Consider the following 20,864-nt stretch of genomic DNA (forward strand, 5'->3'; position numbering starts at 1 on the left):
TAGAAGATTATACGTTTGAAGGAAAAATGAGTTTTGATAATGAAGTTGGAACAAAGTTTCTAGTAGGTTCTGAAGCACTTAAGGTGGTGCATGTCTTCTCTAGTTGTGAAGAAGTGGGAAATTTAAAGTTACGTAAGTTCAGAACAGTTGCTTGCAGTTTAAGAGTAGTAGCTGATACTTTAGAAGCAGTGGAAGATTTATGCAACCAATGAGAGGAATATAAAATCACTAACAAATAATGTTGCATTACAGAACAGGTAATTACAGGTAATTTTCTTCTTTTGAGAAATTAAAATGATTGACTAGTGTGTCTTTGCCAATAGCCTGGCTTACTTCAGAATGAAAATGAAAGTTTTGTGTGAAATATGTTTACAGGAGTCTGTAATAAGTATGTAGTAGAATTTTTCTGAGTAGTAATGAAATGTCTTAATTGTTAAACAGGGGCAGTTTCTGTGGATAATGTTAGTGGAAAAAGGATATTTGCTAATAAGGATAGTAGTTCAGGGCGTTGAACAATATGAACAATATCTAGGGAACTAGGGGTAGGTGTTGTGTTGTGGATTGGTTTTTTGGTTTGTTTTTTGTTTTGTTTGGGTGTGGGATGTGGGGTTTTTTGTTTGCTGTTTAGCTGTGTTGTGGTGTTTTTTGTTGGTGTTTTGTTTTTTTTTTTTTTTTAAAGTCCTTGTATTTCTTTAACAACGTTTGCACTGATGTGAATGAAGTATTTCATCTGCTGTATAATATGTTGAAAGACACTTCTTCTGAAAATTACTTCCTGTCGATTCTCCAACATTTCCTTCTCATTAGGAGTGATTATTATATCCGGTAAGTGTCAGCTCTTAGGTTTGACCTTTTTTGGAGGGGATGGGGGGAAGAATAGAAACCAAGACCCTAGTAAACTGAGTAGCTCATAATTGTACATGAATAGTTGTGCTGTAACTGATATGTTATTTGTCTTTCTCCTCAATGTTAATACTGAAGATACCTTGTTAAATATAATGATGCTTATTTCAAAGACTTGAACCTTATTCTAACACTCTCATCCCAAAATCTCTTAACTCGTTGAGTACTTTTTCCTTCATTCAAGTTTCATAGGTTCATGACTTCAAAGAACTGGAAAGTTAGTTGTATAACTAGTAATCGAAAATACTTCCCAAGTGTCTTGTACTTTCTATTTTCAATGTAAGCTTCTCTTATGTGCACCTCATAGTGTCTTAGCAGTGTCGAAGCACCACATGTAAAATCTTGTTTTAAGAAGTAATTCTTTTGTTGTAATGGGATGATAAAAACAATTTATATGCAAGTGATAAAATTAAGCAAAATGTAGCTGGAGAAATCTTCGATTTTTATATTTTTTTTTTTTAATTTTAAAGTTTGGAATATCATCTTTTTAAATTTGAGGTTTTCCGACTTTGAGAGCTCAATGATATGTGAAACTGAGATGTAATACCTTGTACTGGTAAGAACTAGTAATTTAGAGCACAGAATCCCCTAATCTTAGAGGTTCCTGATGTTGTTTTGTAGAGATGTATATCAAACAATTAGTAACTTATTTTCTAAGTAATTGAATACTGGTACTATTGCCAATGATAGAATTTGCTGTGTTGCGAATGTGCTAAATAATTCTAGTAAGTATGAAAATAGTATAGGCATTGTTTATTGATTACTGTCTGGCAAAGGATAAATGAAAAGTGCACAATATTTTGTGGGGTCTTGAACTACTTCAGATATGCTTCTGAGAATCTGACAACAGTGCTTTAGTAGCCTGAATACAAGTAAGTCCTTTAACTTGATTGTTTTACTGACAATTTTGTAATTCATATATTAAGAGTTGAAGTTTCCTCTTTTTCCCCCCGCCTCCATCTTCTGTAAATGATTGTTCATGATCGTCTTATCTTCTAAAATGTGTTCTTTTTTAGACCTCAGTATTACAAGATAATAGAAGAATGTGTATCACAGATAGTATTGCACTCCAGTGGCGTGGACCCAGATTTTAAATGTAGAGGAAGAATGGACGTGGATTTTACTCATCTTATTGGTCTGTATACTATAAGCAGTTCTACCTTGTTTTACTGAAGTGAATGTTCTTTGTATTCTTCTGTCTAGACTTAAATTGACTGTGTGAAAATTTTTTAGTTTTCTGGAAGTAGATGTACTTGTGGAGAAGGCCAGATCAAACTCTGCAGCCTTTAATAAAATGACACTGAAGTTTGCTTCCCCAAATTTTTCTTGACTTGTATCTGAATATGATAGTCCTAATAATTAAAAATTGCTCGTTTATAAATTCTGTGAATTTCAGTTCTGTTAGAAATTTCAAAATGTACATTAGCATTAATTGATAGTGGATTTATAATTGTTATATGGTTCATTCTAAGAATATTTTCTTTAGTATTTTCCAAGTATTTAAGGTTAGTTTAAGATAAATTAATCAGTTAAAGCATTGAGGGACTGTGGATCTTCATATCATGTGGGAAAGAAGCAGCTGAATAAATACTATATGATGTAAATGGCAGTTATCAGCATTTAGAGGTGGTGTTTTATGCTTTTATTAAGATTTCTAAGGTAGATTGTATTCATGAAATACAAGGACGTCTCTGGACTAAAGATTTCATAGGGGGAAGCAATTGCTCTTGGAGAACACATTCTTTTGGGAAAATGTTTTTTTTTGGTGATGTGACAAAAGAAACAAAGGAAGGGTTTTGTACAGGTTGACTTGGCAGGGGTGGTGGAGGAGGAGAAAATTGCTTTCTAAAAGGTATCCTGCATATCTAAGAAGTATTTCTGCATTTTCCTGTTCACTTAAGAATCTAGGAATGTGACCACTTGATCCTACCTCACCGTGTCTTCTGTTTCCATTGACCTACTAGTTTTAGTGATAACTGGTTTGTCTTTCCATGCCAGATCCTACCTATAATATATAGTTACCTGTGTTTACCTCTCGTATAAAATACTTAGTTTTACACTGCATGAAAAGTCAATAGAAGTGCTTTGTATTATTGAGTGAAGAAATCTGTGCTTCACAGTCTGTCCAAATTCTTCTTGCCTAAGAAATAATTTTACTGAAATAAGGAAATGCTTGATTTAGCATTCCTAATCTGGAAAGAAGGCTTTCTGATTTGAAACCTCAGAAGTAACTATTACTTCATAATAGTGTAAAAATCCTTTCTTCATTCAAATTTAGTGGTAGATTGATATAAAAGAGAAGGGCATGCAAACTCAGATCTGTCAGACACAGAAAAACTATAATGATTCACCTTCCTTGGTCATGTCTCCTTAACACTTTTTTTTATATTTATAGATTTTGCCCATGAAAATAATTCACCAAATGTTTGGTCAGAGCAATCTGTTAATTAATTGTATTTTTTATTTTGCTTTTGTGTCATGGGGTCATAGAGAAATTATGATTGGAAGGCACCTCAGAGCTGTGATACATTTTACCTGACTTGTGTTGTATTTTATTTAAATTCCAGATGCATGTGCAGACAAAGCTAAAGTAGAAGAAAGTGAAAAGAAAGCAGCAGAATTTTCCAGAAAGGTAAGGCCTAATCATCACTCTTCTTAAGGTATGGAACAGAAGCCTGACAGGAACACTGCAGGCTTGTTTCATGGTAGAAATTTAGTGAAAACTGGAAAATAGTGTATCTTACATGCAGGATGTTCTTACATTTAATAGCTCTCTGGGTTTGGGGTTTTTCTTGACTGTTTAGGCACAGTGATGCTAACATTAAAATACTGCTGTATTTCCCTATAATGCCTATAGTAAATTATTATGTTATGATGGAGAGTATTTTATTTTGTTATTATTCACATTTAGGAATCTTACAGTGCATTTTGGAACCTGTTTTGGTAACAGATTTATTATTCTGGTTCAGTACTCTTTTATTAGGAACTTGATAAGTCCTATTTTGGTGATGAGCAGTTTTCATTTATTAATAGATATAGGAGAGGTTAGATATTTAAAACTATTTTGGTGGGAAGAGTTCCAGCTTGGTATATTTCTTGTAGTAATTTTTTTTGGAGGGGGAGGTGTGTTTTTAAAGCAATTGACACTTCTGCTTTATCACTATCGCTGTTTGTGCTGAAAGTATCTTGCTACAACATGTTTTCTCAAGTTACTTCAATCTGTATTTCTTAGATTATGTTAATGGCTAATTTGTTAATCTCAGCTCATCACATCCTGTCTAAGGATATGAAATGCTGAATGTGCTATATTAGCTGCAATAGTACTAAAGTTCATATACCATGTTGTTGTGTATTAAACACATGAAAAATCTTGATGTTTGGTCTGGTCCAGGAAGCCTTTTGCAGGCCCAAAGGCAGTACGTGTTCTTGATCACAATGATTACAAATTTCAAATGAAGACTTGAATTATGTCACTAATTTTTTCTCTTCGATATTAAATGTGGAGGCATTTTTAAGAGGAGCTATGGTGTGTTTATAGAAAGCAAATTGTTGTGATGCTTTCCTGGCAGAGTTCTTGATTATAATGTACTTGTTAGTAGCAGTCAACACATGTTGGTCCTAGTGATAAGTTGCTTTGCCCTATGGAAGAATGAATTACAGAAGCTTTGAAAGATGCTGATAATCTCTTAAGCCTAGCAAACAGTAGCCGGATGAAAATACGCACCAAATTTCTCACAGTCATGGTGTAAACTGGACTTCCATTTTAAATGGGAACATCAAGACTAAAGGGATGACTGACTTATCTGGGTACCTCCTTTCTTAAATTATTTTACGGATGATACTGGTGAAGCTGCACACATCTCTTTTCAGATTTAAGCTTGCTGTGTGAGATATTTTCTCTAGTTTAGTTTGAGAAGTGTGCAGTGTTCTGTCGGGGCGGGACCCTGTTGAGCTTTCAGCAGTACTAAATAGCTGGATCTGAGTGGTTGTGTGTCATGACCGATGGAACAAATTATGTGGTACTAGAAGAACACATATGGGAAAAAATGCCTTTTTAAAAAAAAAAGTTAAAAGTACATCTATTGCTCTAGTTGTGATACTGTTCAAAGAATTCCTGAAAGTATAGTATCTAGTCTGGACATAAATGGACAAACACTTATGTGTTGGTTAATCGTTACAGTTTGATGAAGAGTTCACAGCTCGACAAGAGGCACAAGCAGAGCTTCAGAAACGAGAAGAGAAAATCAAAGAACTTGAAACAGAAATCAAACAGCTACGAACCCAGGTAATAAAACTAAATCACAGTAAGCCTCATAGTTGATTTTTTTCTTTTTTTTTTTTTTAATAATTCAAAAGAAATTACCCAGGAATGTATTGTCTGTAGAGTTTAAAATGTATGAACTTAGTTATATTGGTTTAATTCTAAGCCAGCATAAACCACTAAGGATAGTTAGTGGAAGTAATATTTGTCTCAAATAATAGTGTATTCAACATCTGTCACAGATATTTGCTTTATTGAGGAAAAAATTTCCGTAGGCTATGAAAAGTTTGAATCCAGCCTGAGTTGGTTTTTTTTCTCCAAGTACTTGTTTATGCTTTAACATTACTACTTCTGTATGTTTCACAGAAAGTGTTTGTTTAGGAAGACTTTTTACTTGAATTGCAAAGGTGGAAATCATGATACCTATGCTTGCACAATATACATAGCTTTTAGCATGTGCACGCAACAGATAATAATTTTTTTTTGAACTCTGGATATCTGACTGTAGCCATTTCTAAAATAAATATTACGTTAACTTTACAGAGTCCCATAGGTATATGTAACAAAAAATGCAAGACCTTATGGAAATGAAGGTGATACTTAATTTCAACAAAGCTGATTTCACTTGCATTCATTTCCTCATGAATTTTGCTCAGAAGCACCAAAACTGTATCTCCAAGTGATCTGTCCAGGATCACTAGTGAAGCAGAGAGGACAAGAAATGCTGCATGTTGAGCGCTTACAACATCTCTTGGGTTTCTTTTGTTTAATGACAATGAATTGGGTTTCAGACAGGTCTTTTATACCTTTTAGGAACCAGCATGGTTTGATGGTCAAACCAATGATTTTTTTTTTTTTTTTTTTTTTTTTTTGTCTCAGCCTGGCTTATTTCCTACTCCTTCAATGCTTGGCAAGGTTTGCGTGTTGCCTTCTTTTCCTCATTGTGGGTATCTTAATGCCTATGGTCTCACTTCCTATTTGGAAAATAAGAGGAAGAATCGCATGTGATGTGCTATAACCTGGTTGCCATCATCCTACTTTCAGGATGCTGGTCTTTTGCTGACAGGTTGTCTGTGCTATAGCCTTACCAGAGCACCAGCCTTCACATCTTAATGTAAGAATGTTACGTTGCATTTAACAGTTGGGTTGCTGTTCACTGTGTCCTTTGCTATCAATACAAGGCATTCTTGTAACCTGTGGTGCCTTATGGTTTCTTACTTTTTTTTCAGACAGACACTTCTGTTCATACTTCATTCTTGCCAGTTTTAATGTTTGTTACAAATATCTGCAAGACAATGTTACACTGAAATGTGACAGTCTGTTTTAATGAGTTCACCAATTGTTGCATTACAACTTGTTTAGTAGTTTGTGGGCCAAAGAAACACATGCCTTGTGCAAAGCCAAAAATTTATTTTTAGTCTAATTGATTATTAACCCTGTTATATTGATTCTAACACTGTTCAGATTATCCAGACATTATGGCTCACTGACAATAATGGTACAATTAGAAGTCATACACATTAATTTTCTAGTATCTATGCCTTTTCTATGTAGTATTATGCTCCCCATACAGCATATTGTGGCACTTACTTTTAGACTCACCCAGATTTTTCTCTGATTTTTTTTTTTTTTTTTTGGAGACAAGCTTGCTTGCTTTAAACTAGAAACAGTAAATAATTGCATAGGGAAATAGTATGCAGATCAGATTAAATGAACAGCCTATATTACATAATGATTTTGTAATAAAAAATTAGTAGACGAAATAGAATTTGAGCTTATGTGGTGGTTTGTACATAGCTCCTGATGCTGCTTTTTAACAGATAGTTCTAAAGGACAAAAATCTCTGAGGAATTCGTACTAGGCTAGGATCATGTTATCACTGCAGAAACCTCTGTAATGGTTTAACATGCTGTTTCTCTTCATTGTTCCTTTTACAAGTTATTAGAATGTGTAGTGAAATTGCTGCTCTTACCACTGCAGAGACAACTGCAGATAGATTTAAAGGAAAGCATGATTGTTTTGTGCTTCCCCCTGCCTCCCCCAAACAAGATGTCACAATAATTATGAACAACTGTGGTCCTAACTAACCTCTTGCACTGCAATAGCCGCTTCAGTGATTTCTGTGGAAAATTCTCCACCAGCAGATTAGTGTTGTTAAAATTCAGTGTGGTTACTACCATCCCTGATGCCCCAGCTTGCCAGGATATCCTAAGTGGGATAAATGTTTTGTGCTTTGGTAAGAAATAAAATGCTGTTCTGTTCACTTAAATGTTACTGCTACTATTAAATTTTCTTTAAAATGGAAACAATTTGTTTTTATAAAAATGCTAGGTTATTCAGTTTACTTGGCAGTTTTATGGTACATGGCATAATCTATTGTTATTGCTTCTCATTTAAATAGGAGAATGGTTGAATTTCTCACTTTCTTGAGGTACAGTTGAGTACAAGGCCTCCTAATTGGTTCAGCTTCATATTAAACCTCCTCTGCACCCTGATGAAAAGAGTTCCCCTTTTATATTTCAGGGTCCAGGCCTGACAGGTCAACTGACAGAAGTAGCACCGTTACCTCCAACCCTACCAAGTGAGAATGCACCACCTCCTCCGCCACCTCCGCTACCTGGTGGAGCAATAATACCTCCACCGCCTCCCCTACCTGGTGGAGCAGTAATACCTCCACCGCCTCCATTGCCTGGTGGAGCAGTAATACCTCCACCGCCTCCGCTGCCTGGTGGAGCAGTAATACCTCCACCGCCTCCGCTGCCTGGTGGAGCAGTAATACCTCCACCGCCTCCGCTGCCTGGTGGAGCAGTAATACCTCCACCGCCTCCGCTGCCTGGTGGAGCAGTAATACCTCCACCGCCTCCGCTGCCTGGTGGAGCACCAATACCTCCACCGCCTCCGCTACCTGGTGGAGCACCAATACCTCCACCGCCTCCACTGCCTGGTGGAGCACCAATACCTCCACCGCCTCCGCTACCTGGTGGAGCACCACTTCCTCCACCACCGCCTTTTGGTGGGCCTCCAATGCCACCAGGTCTTGGAGGTGTTCCTTTTGCTCCCTTTCCGGTGATACCAGCGTTACCACATGGGATGAAGGAGAAGAAAAAGTATAAGCTGGAAGTCTCAATGAAGAGAATCAACTGGTCAAAGGTATTACAATGTTTGTTTTTATTCCCATTGATGAAAAGTGGCTTTTGAGGAAGAAGGTGGTAATGTGCTGGGGTTTATATTAGATTGTTAATTGTACTCATGTTTGGGGAATTCGTTCCGGTCCTGATCCCAAACGTTTTTGATGGAGTGATTGTGATTCAGTTGGTTTTCAAAGACACCTTATGTTATGGGCTAAGCTCCCTGTGCTTAATGCTGCCAAGAGTCCATAACACCCCATATTATAGGGATACCTGTAGCTAACAGTTCTCAAAATTTTGGCTGATTTTGTACAGAAGTAAGTTCTACATGTTTTCAGCTGTGATTGATATTTGACTTGCTTAGTGAACACTTCAGAGGTAAAATGTCTTGTTTAAAGCATGTTTAATTTAACAAACAATTGAAATGTTTACTTTATAAATTGTGTTACTACTTTTTGCAGCAAAATTGAGTTAGTTAAAGTATTGGTGGGTTTTAGGACAGAGGAAATGAATCTTGAAGCAGACAATTGAGTGGAAAACTGTTGGGAAGACTGCGTTTTAGGAACTTTGACAATCTGGCAGGTGACAGAAGTATCTTGAGTCAAGGGATAGCTACAGCTGTTTGTTTAATAGATGTGTGAGAAATAAGAAAGAATGTTGAGAAAGGAGATGTGTTAAGAGGTTTTACTTGAGTCTCTGGGTATAAATTGCAACTTGGTATGAATGGGCATACAGTATTTTGGAAGACAATGCAAAGCATAACTCTAGTTTTGCCTTCTCTGGGTTAAGCAAGCAGTGGGAGCCACAAATTATGTGGTTTATGAGGGTTTTTTTTCTTGCTTTTTTGAGGACAGGTTGGAAGTGGATCAGGCTTACAGAGACTGTAATTTTTGTCTTAGATACCTTCTTGACAGAACAGTTCATGATTGTTCTGGTTATGCATTCCATTAATTTATTTTAAAAATGAACTATGAGTGAAACTACTGTGGTGGCAATTCATAGGATCATCTAGCTTCATTTTAAAAGCCTTCCATGAAACTTAAAAATTTGGCTAGCTTAAAAAGAGAAGGGTGGGAAAGCATTGGCAAAACAGTTTTTCCTAATTAAAAGAATTAACTCTATACTTACTGCAACAGTAAGTGTACAGACTTAAACTACTGAAATTTTCTGTTTAAGGGCAGATTTCCTGATGTGAGGTTAGGAATTATATTAAGATCAATCCTCTGAACAAACACAGAAACTTACTGTAAATTAAAGCATCTAATTAGGAAATTAATCCCGTTATTTCGTGTTCACATTTCTTTTGTTTTTGTGATATGTTTTGGAAGTTTGAAAGGAAATTTGACTTTCATTGTCTTACCTGTCTGTCAATGATAGTTGTACTACAAAGCTCACTGGTTTTCTTTCTCTGAGAAAGGCAGGTGTTTACCCTGTTAAGACAGTTGCAAAACTGATCAGAAGCTTCTAAAGGCAGTGGTGTTATTAGACATTAGTTTTTATTGTAAGCATTGAAGACATTTTTACTAGAGTGAATATTTAGCTATCTGGTGTGTAAAATTATTACTGCTTTTAATTTAGCAATATGTGGTTTAATATTAAACTTGAGTTAAAGCTATGGCTCTTAGAGTTATGAAGCTGATGTTCCTCCCCTCCTCTTTACAAACAAATACAGTTGATACTGTATACTACAATGAATTTTAAAATGAGATTCCTGTTGACAGAATTTTGCGTTGGGTGTTTGACAGATGAGTATCTCAGGAAGCTAACTTAGTTCAGTACAAAAATCTTTTAAAAAGGTCTATGGGTTGCACATCACTGAGTGATAGATTTCTTCCCATGAGAGCAGAGAATGTGTGCTAAGCTCAGTGGATTTATGTGATGGCAGCAGGAGATGACAGTAGGTGACTGCTGTGTTTCTCTTTTGGCCTTGTCCTGAGGCTGGATCTGAGAGGACACACATCTGTGACTCCTCTGAGGTATGTGGAGTATGATTGGTGGGTGACTACTCACTGAATTTCATAGCTCTGCAGAGAGTTTGCTTGTATTGTTGGTCTATCAAATGAGTGAAAAACTGGGACATCCCAAATAGGACGGGGCATCATTCTATTGGGTGTCATGAACATGAATTGTGGCTTTGCATTAAGTTGCATATGTGTATCCAAACTATTAGAAATAGTTTTAAAGCAGTTTTCAAGCGTAGATAACAGCATGTTGTCTCACATCGAAACCTTCGAAGGTCGTGATGTCTACTGTAGTTGTAAGTTCAGAGAATGCTGGTATCTGTGCTACAGTGGTACCTGTAGGTTATTGATCTGGGGTGTTTGTTGGTCGTTTCATATCAGTGATGTGCTAGAGCAGGGTTGTGGCCACTGGGAGGAGCTTTGGGGCTGCTCGAGTGGGATGTTTAGGCACCATTAACTTCCAGTGAAGGTGAGCTTCTGCACAGTCTTAACGTGCTTATATTTAATCAAATTTCAATTTTTAAAATGTCTTAAGAGATAAGCATTTACTTGAGTAGTAAACTGCAAGCACAATCTCTGATTTGCAAACTAACCTGTAAGAGCAGTTACTAGTTACTACTTGTCTCCCAGTATAATTGGTCACTTTGTGACGAGAAGTTAGGCACGTATCCAGGTATATGTTTGTATATGTGTGGCTTTTAAACCCCTTTTTAATCAGTATAACCACTGTTATTTCTGTATAAAGGAAGTAAATTTGGGTTACTAGATAATTGCATCAATCATCAGCGCTAAACCATCACATCTTAAAGGCAACTTGTGGCTGGCAGTTTAATGGTATAAAATGCAATAGATGAGTTGAGGTTTGCCGTAGGAAAAAAATACATAGATCACCGAATCATCAAGGCAAATCAAAGGAGGACCTTCATATACTGCACGCTATCTGGTTTGAGCTCTAGCTTGGACTTCAGTGTAGCTTGAATGGATATCTTGACAAATAAGCAGCAGATACTAAATCTTTGTACTACTAGCCTGGTGTCTGACACTTTCCTTGAAAACCATATTCTATTTCAATAGTATGTTGCTACCAAGAACTTATTAAAATCATATTGCTGATGAAAGTAAGCTGATAAGTGGCTACAGATGGTCATTGCTGACCATAAGTTGCAATTTAACATTGAACAACTGTTGAACTTGTAATTTAAATCACACTCTGAAACAGCGCAGGTTTTTTCAGGATGTTTCACAGCTGGTAAAACTGTTGGGAAATTCATATGGATATAGGTACACATCTTTCTGTAAAAGTTGAATGTTATCATGTTGTCCTGGATGGAGCTGCAATACATGGGATGCCAGATGTTGCTCCTGGCTGAAGATGCTCAGTGTTCTCAATATGAAGCCTGTGAAATGAATCACATCATTGCATAGCATTAACAGTCCTTTGTTGACTGTTTTCATAATATTGCTAGGACACAGGATCATATGTCTATTGAGTTCTTACATAGCTGATCTACCCTGTCAGACACAATGGAATCTTGGTTTTAAGTGTATTTGAGGATGGATGGTCTTAGGGCCACAGCACTGGACAGTTTGGAAATTATTCTAGTTTTTTCCGTGGGGTTTTTCAGGTGATTCAAGGTAGGATGCTTTGATTAAGTTCTGAATATATACCGTCACCGCTTCAAGCAAAACTCTTCAAGAACTAGTAATGACAGAAGTTTACTGTTGGAAGAGGAACTAGACTGTCCTCTGATATTTTTGAATAAGTGATCTTAATTGTTTCTCTCAACAAGAAGTAAGTTTAGGTTTTGTGTTCCTCTACATTCTGAAGTGTTGAGTAGTGAAATGACTCTGTCTTTGGAGTAGTATCCAAAAGAGCAGTATCATGAATGATTAATCCCACTAATTTTAGAAGGAGGAATCTAGAAGCTTGAGGTAAAACCTATGTGGAAATGCATGGCATGCCAATTGATAGTTTCTTTTACCAGAAGAATTAATGTTTATAACTTGATTTTAGTATTTTGCCACTGGATTTAAAAATATTTGGAGATATACCAAAATAATCTGAAAGCGTATCTAGCAACACGCATCAGTGTGCATTCTTAGTGCTACTACTGTATGACAGTGCTGGAAACTTCAGGCCCGTTCTAGAGAATTGTAGCTGAGGGTGATGTTAAAAGTAACTGTAGTGAGTGCAGCAAAATGAAGTTGGTGAGGGGTTTTCTTTGTTTATTTACATGTAATTTTCAGTGCACTTATAGAAAACTGAACAATTTTTTGAGAATAAATATTAACTTTAATGCTCCTGAATTTAAAAGGAATTGTATAGTCCTGCTGTTTTCTTAAAACATCTTTACAAAATATCTTTAATCTCCTGCCAGTCACACCAATATATTATATTTTTTAAGAAGAAAAAATGGACTGTTTTAAGTAGCCTAGCTGTATTATTAAAAAGAAACAAGAATGTATGGGTTGCCATACTGGAAAAGATGCTCGTGTGTTACTTGGAGGAATATGGCATTACCAAGTGTTGGAATCCAGAGACTTGGTTTTTTTTTTTCCATTTGAAATTCATCTAGTCATATAAAAGTCCTTTTAGTTTATTTACTTTTATGAATCATTTGAATTATTCAGTTTTGTAACCATTAAACCCCTTATATAAAAGAGGTCACTTCCCCTCCTATGAATTGTTTATTGTCTGTTGAAGATACTTTACCATTGAATGTCCTTGTCTTCTTTCTGTTTAGAAGATTACTCTCTTGAAAGCTTCTATCATATAATTTTCTGTTTTGTTTTTTTAAAAAAAAAAACCAACTATTTTTCTTCCTTTCGAAATGGGGCTCTAATGTTTTAGAAATGCTTTTCCACCTGGGCTTTTAAGAAGACGTTTTGTGGCTATTATTTCAGTTAGCTTCTCTAACGATCTTTGACTTCCAGGTTTTTATATTACACTTGTATCTGTTTGGGTATTTCCATGTGGACTTTTTTCCTTATAGAATACAGGTTTCATCACAGGCATATTTTGCCAGTTTTCCTAAGTGGAGGAAGAGAACTTGTATGCCATGGACAATGTCATTCTGTCCTGAAGCTGTTGCTCGTCTTTGACTTGCCACTGCTTTGTCTGCTTAGGATAGTTTCTCTCCTACAATTCCTTTATCTTTTTCAATTATATAGGCATCTCACTTAAGCAGGGAAGAATTCCTGCCATATATGTAGCTTAGGCTTTCTACACTCAGTGGTCCTTGTTAAGTAGTATCTGATTCTAGAGTCAGTTGCACTAGTTTTGTAACTGTGAAATGTACTCAGACTGCTATCCTGTAAAAGTACAGAAAAATAAGCTTTTTAGTTTATAATACCTATTTGTCATTGCAGCCAATTTCATTGTAATCAATTATGTTTATGTGTTTATAGAAATAATTTACAAAACATACATATGAACACTGTGTATGACAGTGGAAAGTAACTGCAGATGGACATTTTGCTTAAGTGCTCTGGGAACAGTGCCAAAGATCTCCTGCATACTGAAGGAGAGGGAAGTCTATTTGATCATCACTTTTAAGGAGCCATCAGTTTGGGAATAAAATTCTTACTGTTTAATTTAGTGCCTTTTGTTGTAACTGTCTTCACCATTAGTGTTGGATTAAGGTGGTTTTAAAAAATTATTTACCTGCAGCTGGTGGTAAAGCAGCTACACATTAACAAATTGATCATATGGTAAATATAGTATTGATAAAGTTCCTGCATATCATCTTGAAGTTAAATAGCCCTTGAAAATTAATGGACATTTAAACAAACTTGTAAACAAGGATTGATAAGACTTTAAAAACTGGAAGATGAACACATTTTGAAAACAAAATAGCTGTTCTGAATCATACGTGAAGAGTAAAATCGGCTTTCACCTTCTGTGTTGCGCAGTACTTAATTCTTTTAACATGCCCAGTATCAGATAAGGTACTGTAATGAAACCTGTGTTTGCATTTGAAACATGGAAACTATAATAATTTTGAGTATAAAATTATTTATGATATTTAAAATTCTTTCTACAGACTTAATATTGAGTCACTGAAAGGTCTACATTGACATATCATTTGGCAATAAGGTATTCTGTACTCTGGCAGTGTAAGACTATGTCTTTTACAGTTTTCAAGTAGCAGGGATGCATATCAGTGGTGAAGAATTTGGGAACTGTCTATAAAGTACTCAAGAGAAAACCAGAACACTTTCAAACCCAGATGCTACTAATATGTTATCAAGCCTGTTTGAAAAATTTGTTCAATAGGAGAAATGTAATAAAAATCATTGTGTTGATAAAAGGCAGTTCATCTGATTATGTTTTGTTCAGGAAGCATTTTCAAGAGACCATAATACCTGGAACATACCTAAACTCAGTTTAGTCCAATTACCACAACAGGCTAGTAGCATTGGCTTTAACTTAGCTAACGAAAATACTCATTATTAACTTTGGAGATGCCATTTTTGTTTCAGATTGAGCCTCAAGAGATAGCAGAAAACAGCTTTTGGGTAAAAGCAAAAGAAGATAAATTTGAAGATCCAGAACTGTTTGCAAAATTGGCTCTTACCTTTGGAACACAAATGAAAGGTATGTTCTTTTACTTGGTAATATTCTTTTATTAAGTTTAAAACTGTGCAATGACAGTCTCTTTTATACTTTGTGCAATACCATGGAATTCATATAATGGTTTTATAGCAGGAAGATGATTTAAAATGTATGTTTTCATGAAGCATGGCAGGCTATTACAAGAATTGCTCCTCCCTCACTTTAGAGCATGAGGGGAGGAATCTTTTGTAATAATACCTCTTAAAAGTGCAGGGTATGTTGCAGACAGATGCAGAGTTTTTTCAATTTAAATTATAATTAAACGCTAATCCTAAAATCATGCTCATCTGCATTACTATTCCTAACTGCAGGAACTGTAAGTTGTCAGGTTTTTTTAGATATTCCACATGTGGAGGGTTTGTTGTGTAACAAGTTTACTTATATCACTCTGCTAAATCAAGATCCTCTGCAAGTACAAGTAAGACTTAGAATGTAACAATGACAATATGCACTTGAATCACAAAATCACAACTCTTTAATACGCCTCATCGTGATTCTGGAATATGTGGGTTGAAACCATCATTCTTTTCAAAGTTCTTGTGTTAGTGTCCTTTGCTTCTTTTTCTCTTTGTTTTACTATTTTTTTTCTTTTTGGAATACTATATGCAGCTGTCATTTAAGAAAAAATGAAAGTCTTTAAATATACTCCTTTAATTGGTATTTAAATTTGTGTTGTGTAATCTAGAAAGGACCATCTCCCCTCCCCAATACAGTTAAATTGTGTTGTTACTGTCATTTGTGAATGATGTAAGTTAGTTTTCAAAGAATTGAATGTGTGAGTGCACACTCACTGTTAGCTTAATACCATGGGAAACTGTCAGATAGTCTACCAATTTTTGTTGGAACACAGTGTGAAATGGGTCTGTTTAACTACTAGAGAGAACAATGCAGTGAGAATAAAAGCTGTGCTGGAGCTTTCTGTCAAGCCTAACTGTGGCTGTTCAGTATGTCATGTAAATAGCTCTTCTGCCATTGGTTTTAGATGAAAAAAACCCACATTAATTTCTCAAGCACTTAATTTCTTCAATAGGAGCTATGATGATAATATTTATATCTCGAGTTGGGAATGCAGTTACTTACCAACTGAATATTGGTTATGATTTTGATACTTTAATACCATCCTCAGCTCTTCCTGGCTTTCAGATGGTTTTTGAGTACTTGTGAAGCTGCACACAGCCTCCTCGAGTCTTTTCATTATTATCCATGGGTAATGGTCAATTGATCTGTATTTCATATGTGGCCATTTACCCATAATTTATTTCAGGCACTGAAAAGCAACAAGTACTGTTGAAGTACGGTTCAATAATAACTTACTCAGGAGCTAATGAGGAAGCCCAACAAATTAGAGTCCAATGAGTGGTAGATGCTGAAAGAATAAATTCCTGATCTAGCTACAAATCTTTTTAGAAAACAATATATTTTCAGATTGTGCAGTTCTTGACGGTGGATGGAGTCAGATGTATCGTTTATAGGCCACATCTGAATAAGCAAACACACATTTAAGATTTTGAAGTGAATGTGTGTACTGACTGTAAATATTTTTGTGCTGCTGTTTTGTGGTTTTTTTTCTTTAAGTTTTTGTCTTGGAGAATTAACAATTCATGTGATGCTTTGTATTTTAACCATAGGGAGTCTTCTGTTTTAATTCAAACCACCAGAATGTTCTCACTTCTATTTATTACTTGAGGATCTTGTTATTTCAGAATTAAGTTGTATTGCACATAGAGGTTTGTGGCTGTTGTCTGAATTTCAGGAACAAGACCTGGGGTTTATACTAATACAGTGTTTGAAAAGTGAACTCCAGTTAAGGAAGATGTCTCAGAGGACCATAACTTTCGTGAACCATTTCTTGAGTAGATTCCTTGAGTTATTTCTGAATATGTCTTTTTCTGTGCTCTTTTGAAAGCCCTTCAAAGAGTTAGTCATAGCTGTGTTTTTCATGAGATAAATATACAGCTCTTTCACTCAGAGCTCATGCTCTTTTCAGTAGTCGCTGAATTTGAGCCATTAGTATTCTGCTATTACAGTGCTTCCCACTTTCTGCTCTAAATGTTCAGATATTACGCGCAGTAATACAAAAGCCTCATCTGCAGTAATTGAACAGTTTTTCTGTATTGAAGTTGAATAGATCCTTGGTTCATAGCACTGCAGTGAGGTTAAAATGATCACTGCTTTTAATGTGATAGCAAGACAGGAAAACCTTTAAGGGAGAGATCCCCTAGCAGCAGATAACACTTACAGTGGAGTGAGACCCTTCTTAATGAAAACGACAAGCTTCTGCCTTGAGCCGAATTCTTTCATCAAAACTCCTAAGAAATGTTTCTGAGTTCCTGAAAAGCTTCTTCATTAAAAATGCTGAAAAAAAGCTCTTAAAATTTTGACATAGCTGTCGGTTGTTGACATAGTTGTGCAGTCCTAAAACTTGGAACAACAGAAATTCTCAAAATAGCTTACTGTGGTGATAGCCTTGCAGATATTTTTCCTGTTCTTCCTTATGTTGTTCTCAGTTAATGGTTGTAGAAAATAACATGCCATAACAAAGGATGGGAAGACCCAAAGTTAAACATGTTACTACCTATTATCCAGGATATGAAAATCATCTTTGCCTATCTAGTAGAGAAAGTCAGTGTTGTCTGTCTTTGAGTTCAAGTTTTTCTTAAAACTTGAAAACCTACTAAAAGTCAAGAAGAGTCTCAGAGCATTTAGTTGCAGCACAGGTTCAAATAATTGCATTCCACAAGCAACTTTTTTCTGCAACTGCTATCTATAAAGGGAAACATTAACTGATATTCACCATTCTTCCTTACCTTTTGCCTTAACAGCCACAGGCAGCTCATTAATCCCCAAAATACTTATTTCAAGCATAATCTAGGATCAAATTTTTCTTCTGCTTTAGTCCTGTTTCTTGCTGTGGTCTCCTAATATATTACAGGAAAATGATGGAAAGACAAATAGAAATGCATTTTATATCCTCTCAAGAGCACAGTCAGCATGTAAAACAAATAAATGGATGAGTGGAAGAAAACTGACAATTGCCAAAAGCAATTTGTGATGATTTAGTGTTTACTACCTTGTATTTCATGGCATTTGGAATGACAGTGGGAATAGTAACTGAAGTAAAACAAATGATAGCATACACACTTATTAAAAATTTGTAATTCCATATAGGTTGCAGCACTCAAATTTAATTAAACGTCTGAATTTTATTCGTGATTGTCTGGCACAATGAGAATGAAACTTCAGGATTTTTCTTCATTTAACTTAGTTTTGTTTTAAGAATCTCCAATAATAACTTAATGATGGTTGTCACTAAACTATGTGCTGCCTGTTTTCAAGGAAGGCAGCCAAAGCTGTAGGGAAAGTGGTATTTTGGAGAACAAAAGTGTGTGTGTGTGTGTGTGTGTGTGTGAAAGTCATAATAAGACACGTCTGAAGCACAGTTTTCATTAGTTAATGAATTAGTGCATTGATCAGTTACCTGCTTATGAAATATAAGAATGTTTAATCACAGAGCACCAGGAACAAAAAGGAGTGATCCCTGACTGGTAAAATAATTTTACTTCAAATATACTTAGATCCTAATTTTCTTTTTAAAAGTATGCGTAAGGTTAAATCTGTACTTGCTACTGTAACATTAGATATTTGATACTTATGCCCGGTGAATATGTAGAATATATTTAGTTAGGTTCAAATCAGCACTAACAGTTAAACTGCTTTATTTGGTCTGTGAAATCAGTTACTGAGCACAGCTATGAAAACACTTGTTGTACAGGGAGCAATGGAAACATTAAAAAGACTTTACAGGATTTTGAGATCTTGGAGTTTGAACCAAGTTAACTGAGATCTAATTATCACTGTCTCAGTACAGTATTGGAAGGATAGTCTCCACTTGTCTTCAAAAGAAATACAGATAATCTGAATACCTTTTAAGAACCTCTCACAAATAGACTCCAGGGCTTCAAATTTTCGTTAAAGATCTTAGATAACTGTTTTGAGCTTAGAATTGTGCTACCAGATGCAGAGATGGAAATAATGGTTATAGTCTCACAGACCATTTTTGGCAAGTAAATAATATTCTAGATCAGGCACACTTGAAGATGAATGGGCAACTGTGGTGGTTGTTTATGAGTTGGGTGGTATTAAGATGTGGGACGATTACTGCAGTGTGGGTGGCAACGAAACACATGGAGCATATTTCCTTGTGTAGATGCACAGAGAAAAATAGTAGAGATGGTATTAGTTTCCAATCAGCTACTTGTTTTCTTTCAACCTTGTTAATTCTAAGAGAGAATCTGATATCATCCAGAATTTTATGTGGCGAATCATGTGTTGCTTTAAAGTGAAAGCAGTGATTTTGCTGGTGAAAACATGCATCATGGTTTTACAGTTTTTGAGTCACGACTTGAAAATTTCAGGCTCAGTAGTACTTGGTTTGCAAAATAATGTTATCATGGATTGATTTGTGTTTTGATATTTAAATAGCAAGAGGAAGGAATTCTATTCAGGTATTGTTAGCTCAACCCTATCTTATTTTTAAAACAGTTAAATCTTACCTGCAAGCAACAGTCTCTTCAAACAAGGTCTTTTTTAACAAGTAGGATAACCTTTAGATAGTGAGGTTTTTACCTTTTTAAAACCTGTATGATCAATTCTGAGCTATGTGTGATCACATATTTTCTTAATTAAAAAAAAATCCTTTCTGGTTTATGGAGTATAAAGAAAATGTGAAACTGAATGAAGAATCTTCCTTACCTGGATGACAGAGTATGAACCCTGCAGTATTTCTTAATAACTGAAGAGAGGACATCCAAGTGATCAGATAAATGCATCTTGTCCTTATGAGTCTGTTATGTGATCTTAAGTCATTCATTTCTGTTAATACATAGTGAAGTAATGAGGTGCATTGTCAGCTAAGAATGCCTTCTTGTTAATGTCTTTAGATGGTCCCACTATCAAAATTCTAGAACTAAAAAAATTATGCATTTTTGGTTAAATGCATAATAGTAGTTTTCTACTATTACGGGGAAATGTTGTTATGAAGTTGAACTAGAATTTATGATTAGTATGTTAATCCAGTCTGGTTATCTTTCTCTGGAAGCTTGGGCTACTGGCTTTTGGCAGAATTGGGGGTGTTTAGGTTTGTGTTTTTGTAGAATGTCTTTAAAAAATGCAACAACTAAAATGAAGTGTTTACAATGTTAGTGTTCTTGGGAAGAACCGAATTAATAGCAAATCTTTAAAAACATTTAAGCAGGTCATATTATATTGTGCAGCTAGAACATTCTTCTTCTAAATTTTACTTTTGTCCCTTAATTGACATGGAATTTTATCTTTGACCTATGGTGTAAGGGAAAAGAACAGCATCATCATCAGGGTGATGTCTGTGGTGCTTTGTGGAATATGATCTCAAAAACTCCCTATGTTGTTGTTTAATTTTTTGAATATTAAATACATATATAATTGTGTGATGAACTGTCTTCTAGCAGGTAAACGTAAAGGATTAAAATGTTCTGACTCTGTAGATAAGTTGTGATACATCATATGCTTGGGGCCTCAGATAACTTTGTAATAAAGTGCCAATACTCAATGTATCAGGCCTGCTGCTATCAAAATCACTTTTCACTGTTTGATTGATAGTCTAATTGCAAAACACTACAAAGCAAGTTAATGCCTTCTCCCTAAAGGATCATGTTAATTTCTGGCTCTTGTAATTTAGGTTGTGTATTTTGCCAGTCAGGAATGATAGTGGTGCTCTGAAGAAATTAATTATGTGTACAGTAGATCTGTAAAGGTAGTAATTAGTACATAATAGTCTGTAACTACTGGGATTGTTCCAGTACAGAATTCATTATCCATCCAAGTTACCCCAAGGGAAAACTTCTCGATCAGGGTTCTGTTGCTTCTTTATGATTAGACTTTTAAAAACCAATTCAACAATCATTTTGATATGTTTTCTAAATTGAAGTAAGGTTTTAATAGCTGAGTTGTATTTTTCA

General features: G+C 35.4%; 1 protein-coding gene across 7 annotated transcripts in view; it reads left to right on the top strand.

Moving 5' to 3' along the window:
* The window catches only part of DIAPH2 (diaphanous related formin 2), a 247,801-nt gene that overhangs the window by 43,875 nt on the left and 183,062 nt on the right, over window positions 1-20,864 (top strand). For all 7 annotated transcript variants that reach the window (XR_012630786.1, XM_074883124.1, XM_074883127.1 and 4 more), the window contains 6 exons: window positions 709-825; window positions 1,920-2,038; window positions 3,471-3,535; window positions 5,084-5,188; window positions 7,688-8,314; window positions 14,736-14,850. Coding sequence is in view for 6 of the 7 variants with exons in the window: in XM_074883124.1 (XP_074739225.1) it covers window positions 709-825; window positions 1,920-2,038; window positions 3,471-3,535; window positions 5,084-5,188; window positions 7,688-8,314; window positions 14,736-14,850 (1,148 nt within the window). In the remaining variant the exon portion in view is untranslated. The remainder of the gene's footprint in view (window positions 1-708; window positions 826-1,919; window positions 2,039-3,470; window positions 3,536-5,083; window positions 5,189-7,687; window positions 8,315-14,735; window positions 14,851-20,864) is intronic.

The sequence above is a fragment of the Strix uralensis genome, chromosome 13 (genome assembly GCF_047716275.1).
Source record: "Strix uralensis isolate ZFMK-TIS-50842 chromosome 13, bStrUra1, whole genome shotgun sequence".
Taxonomy (NCBI): domain Eukaryota; kingdom Metazoa; phylum Chordata; class Aves; order Strigiformes; family Strigidae; genus Strix; species Strix uralensis.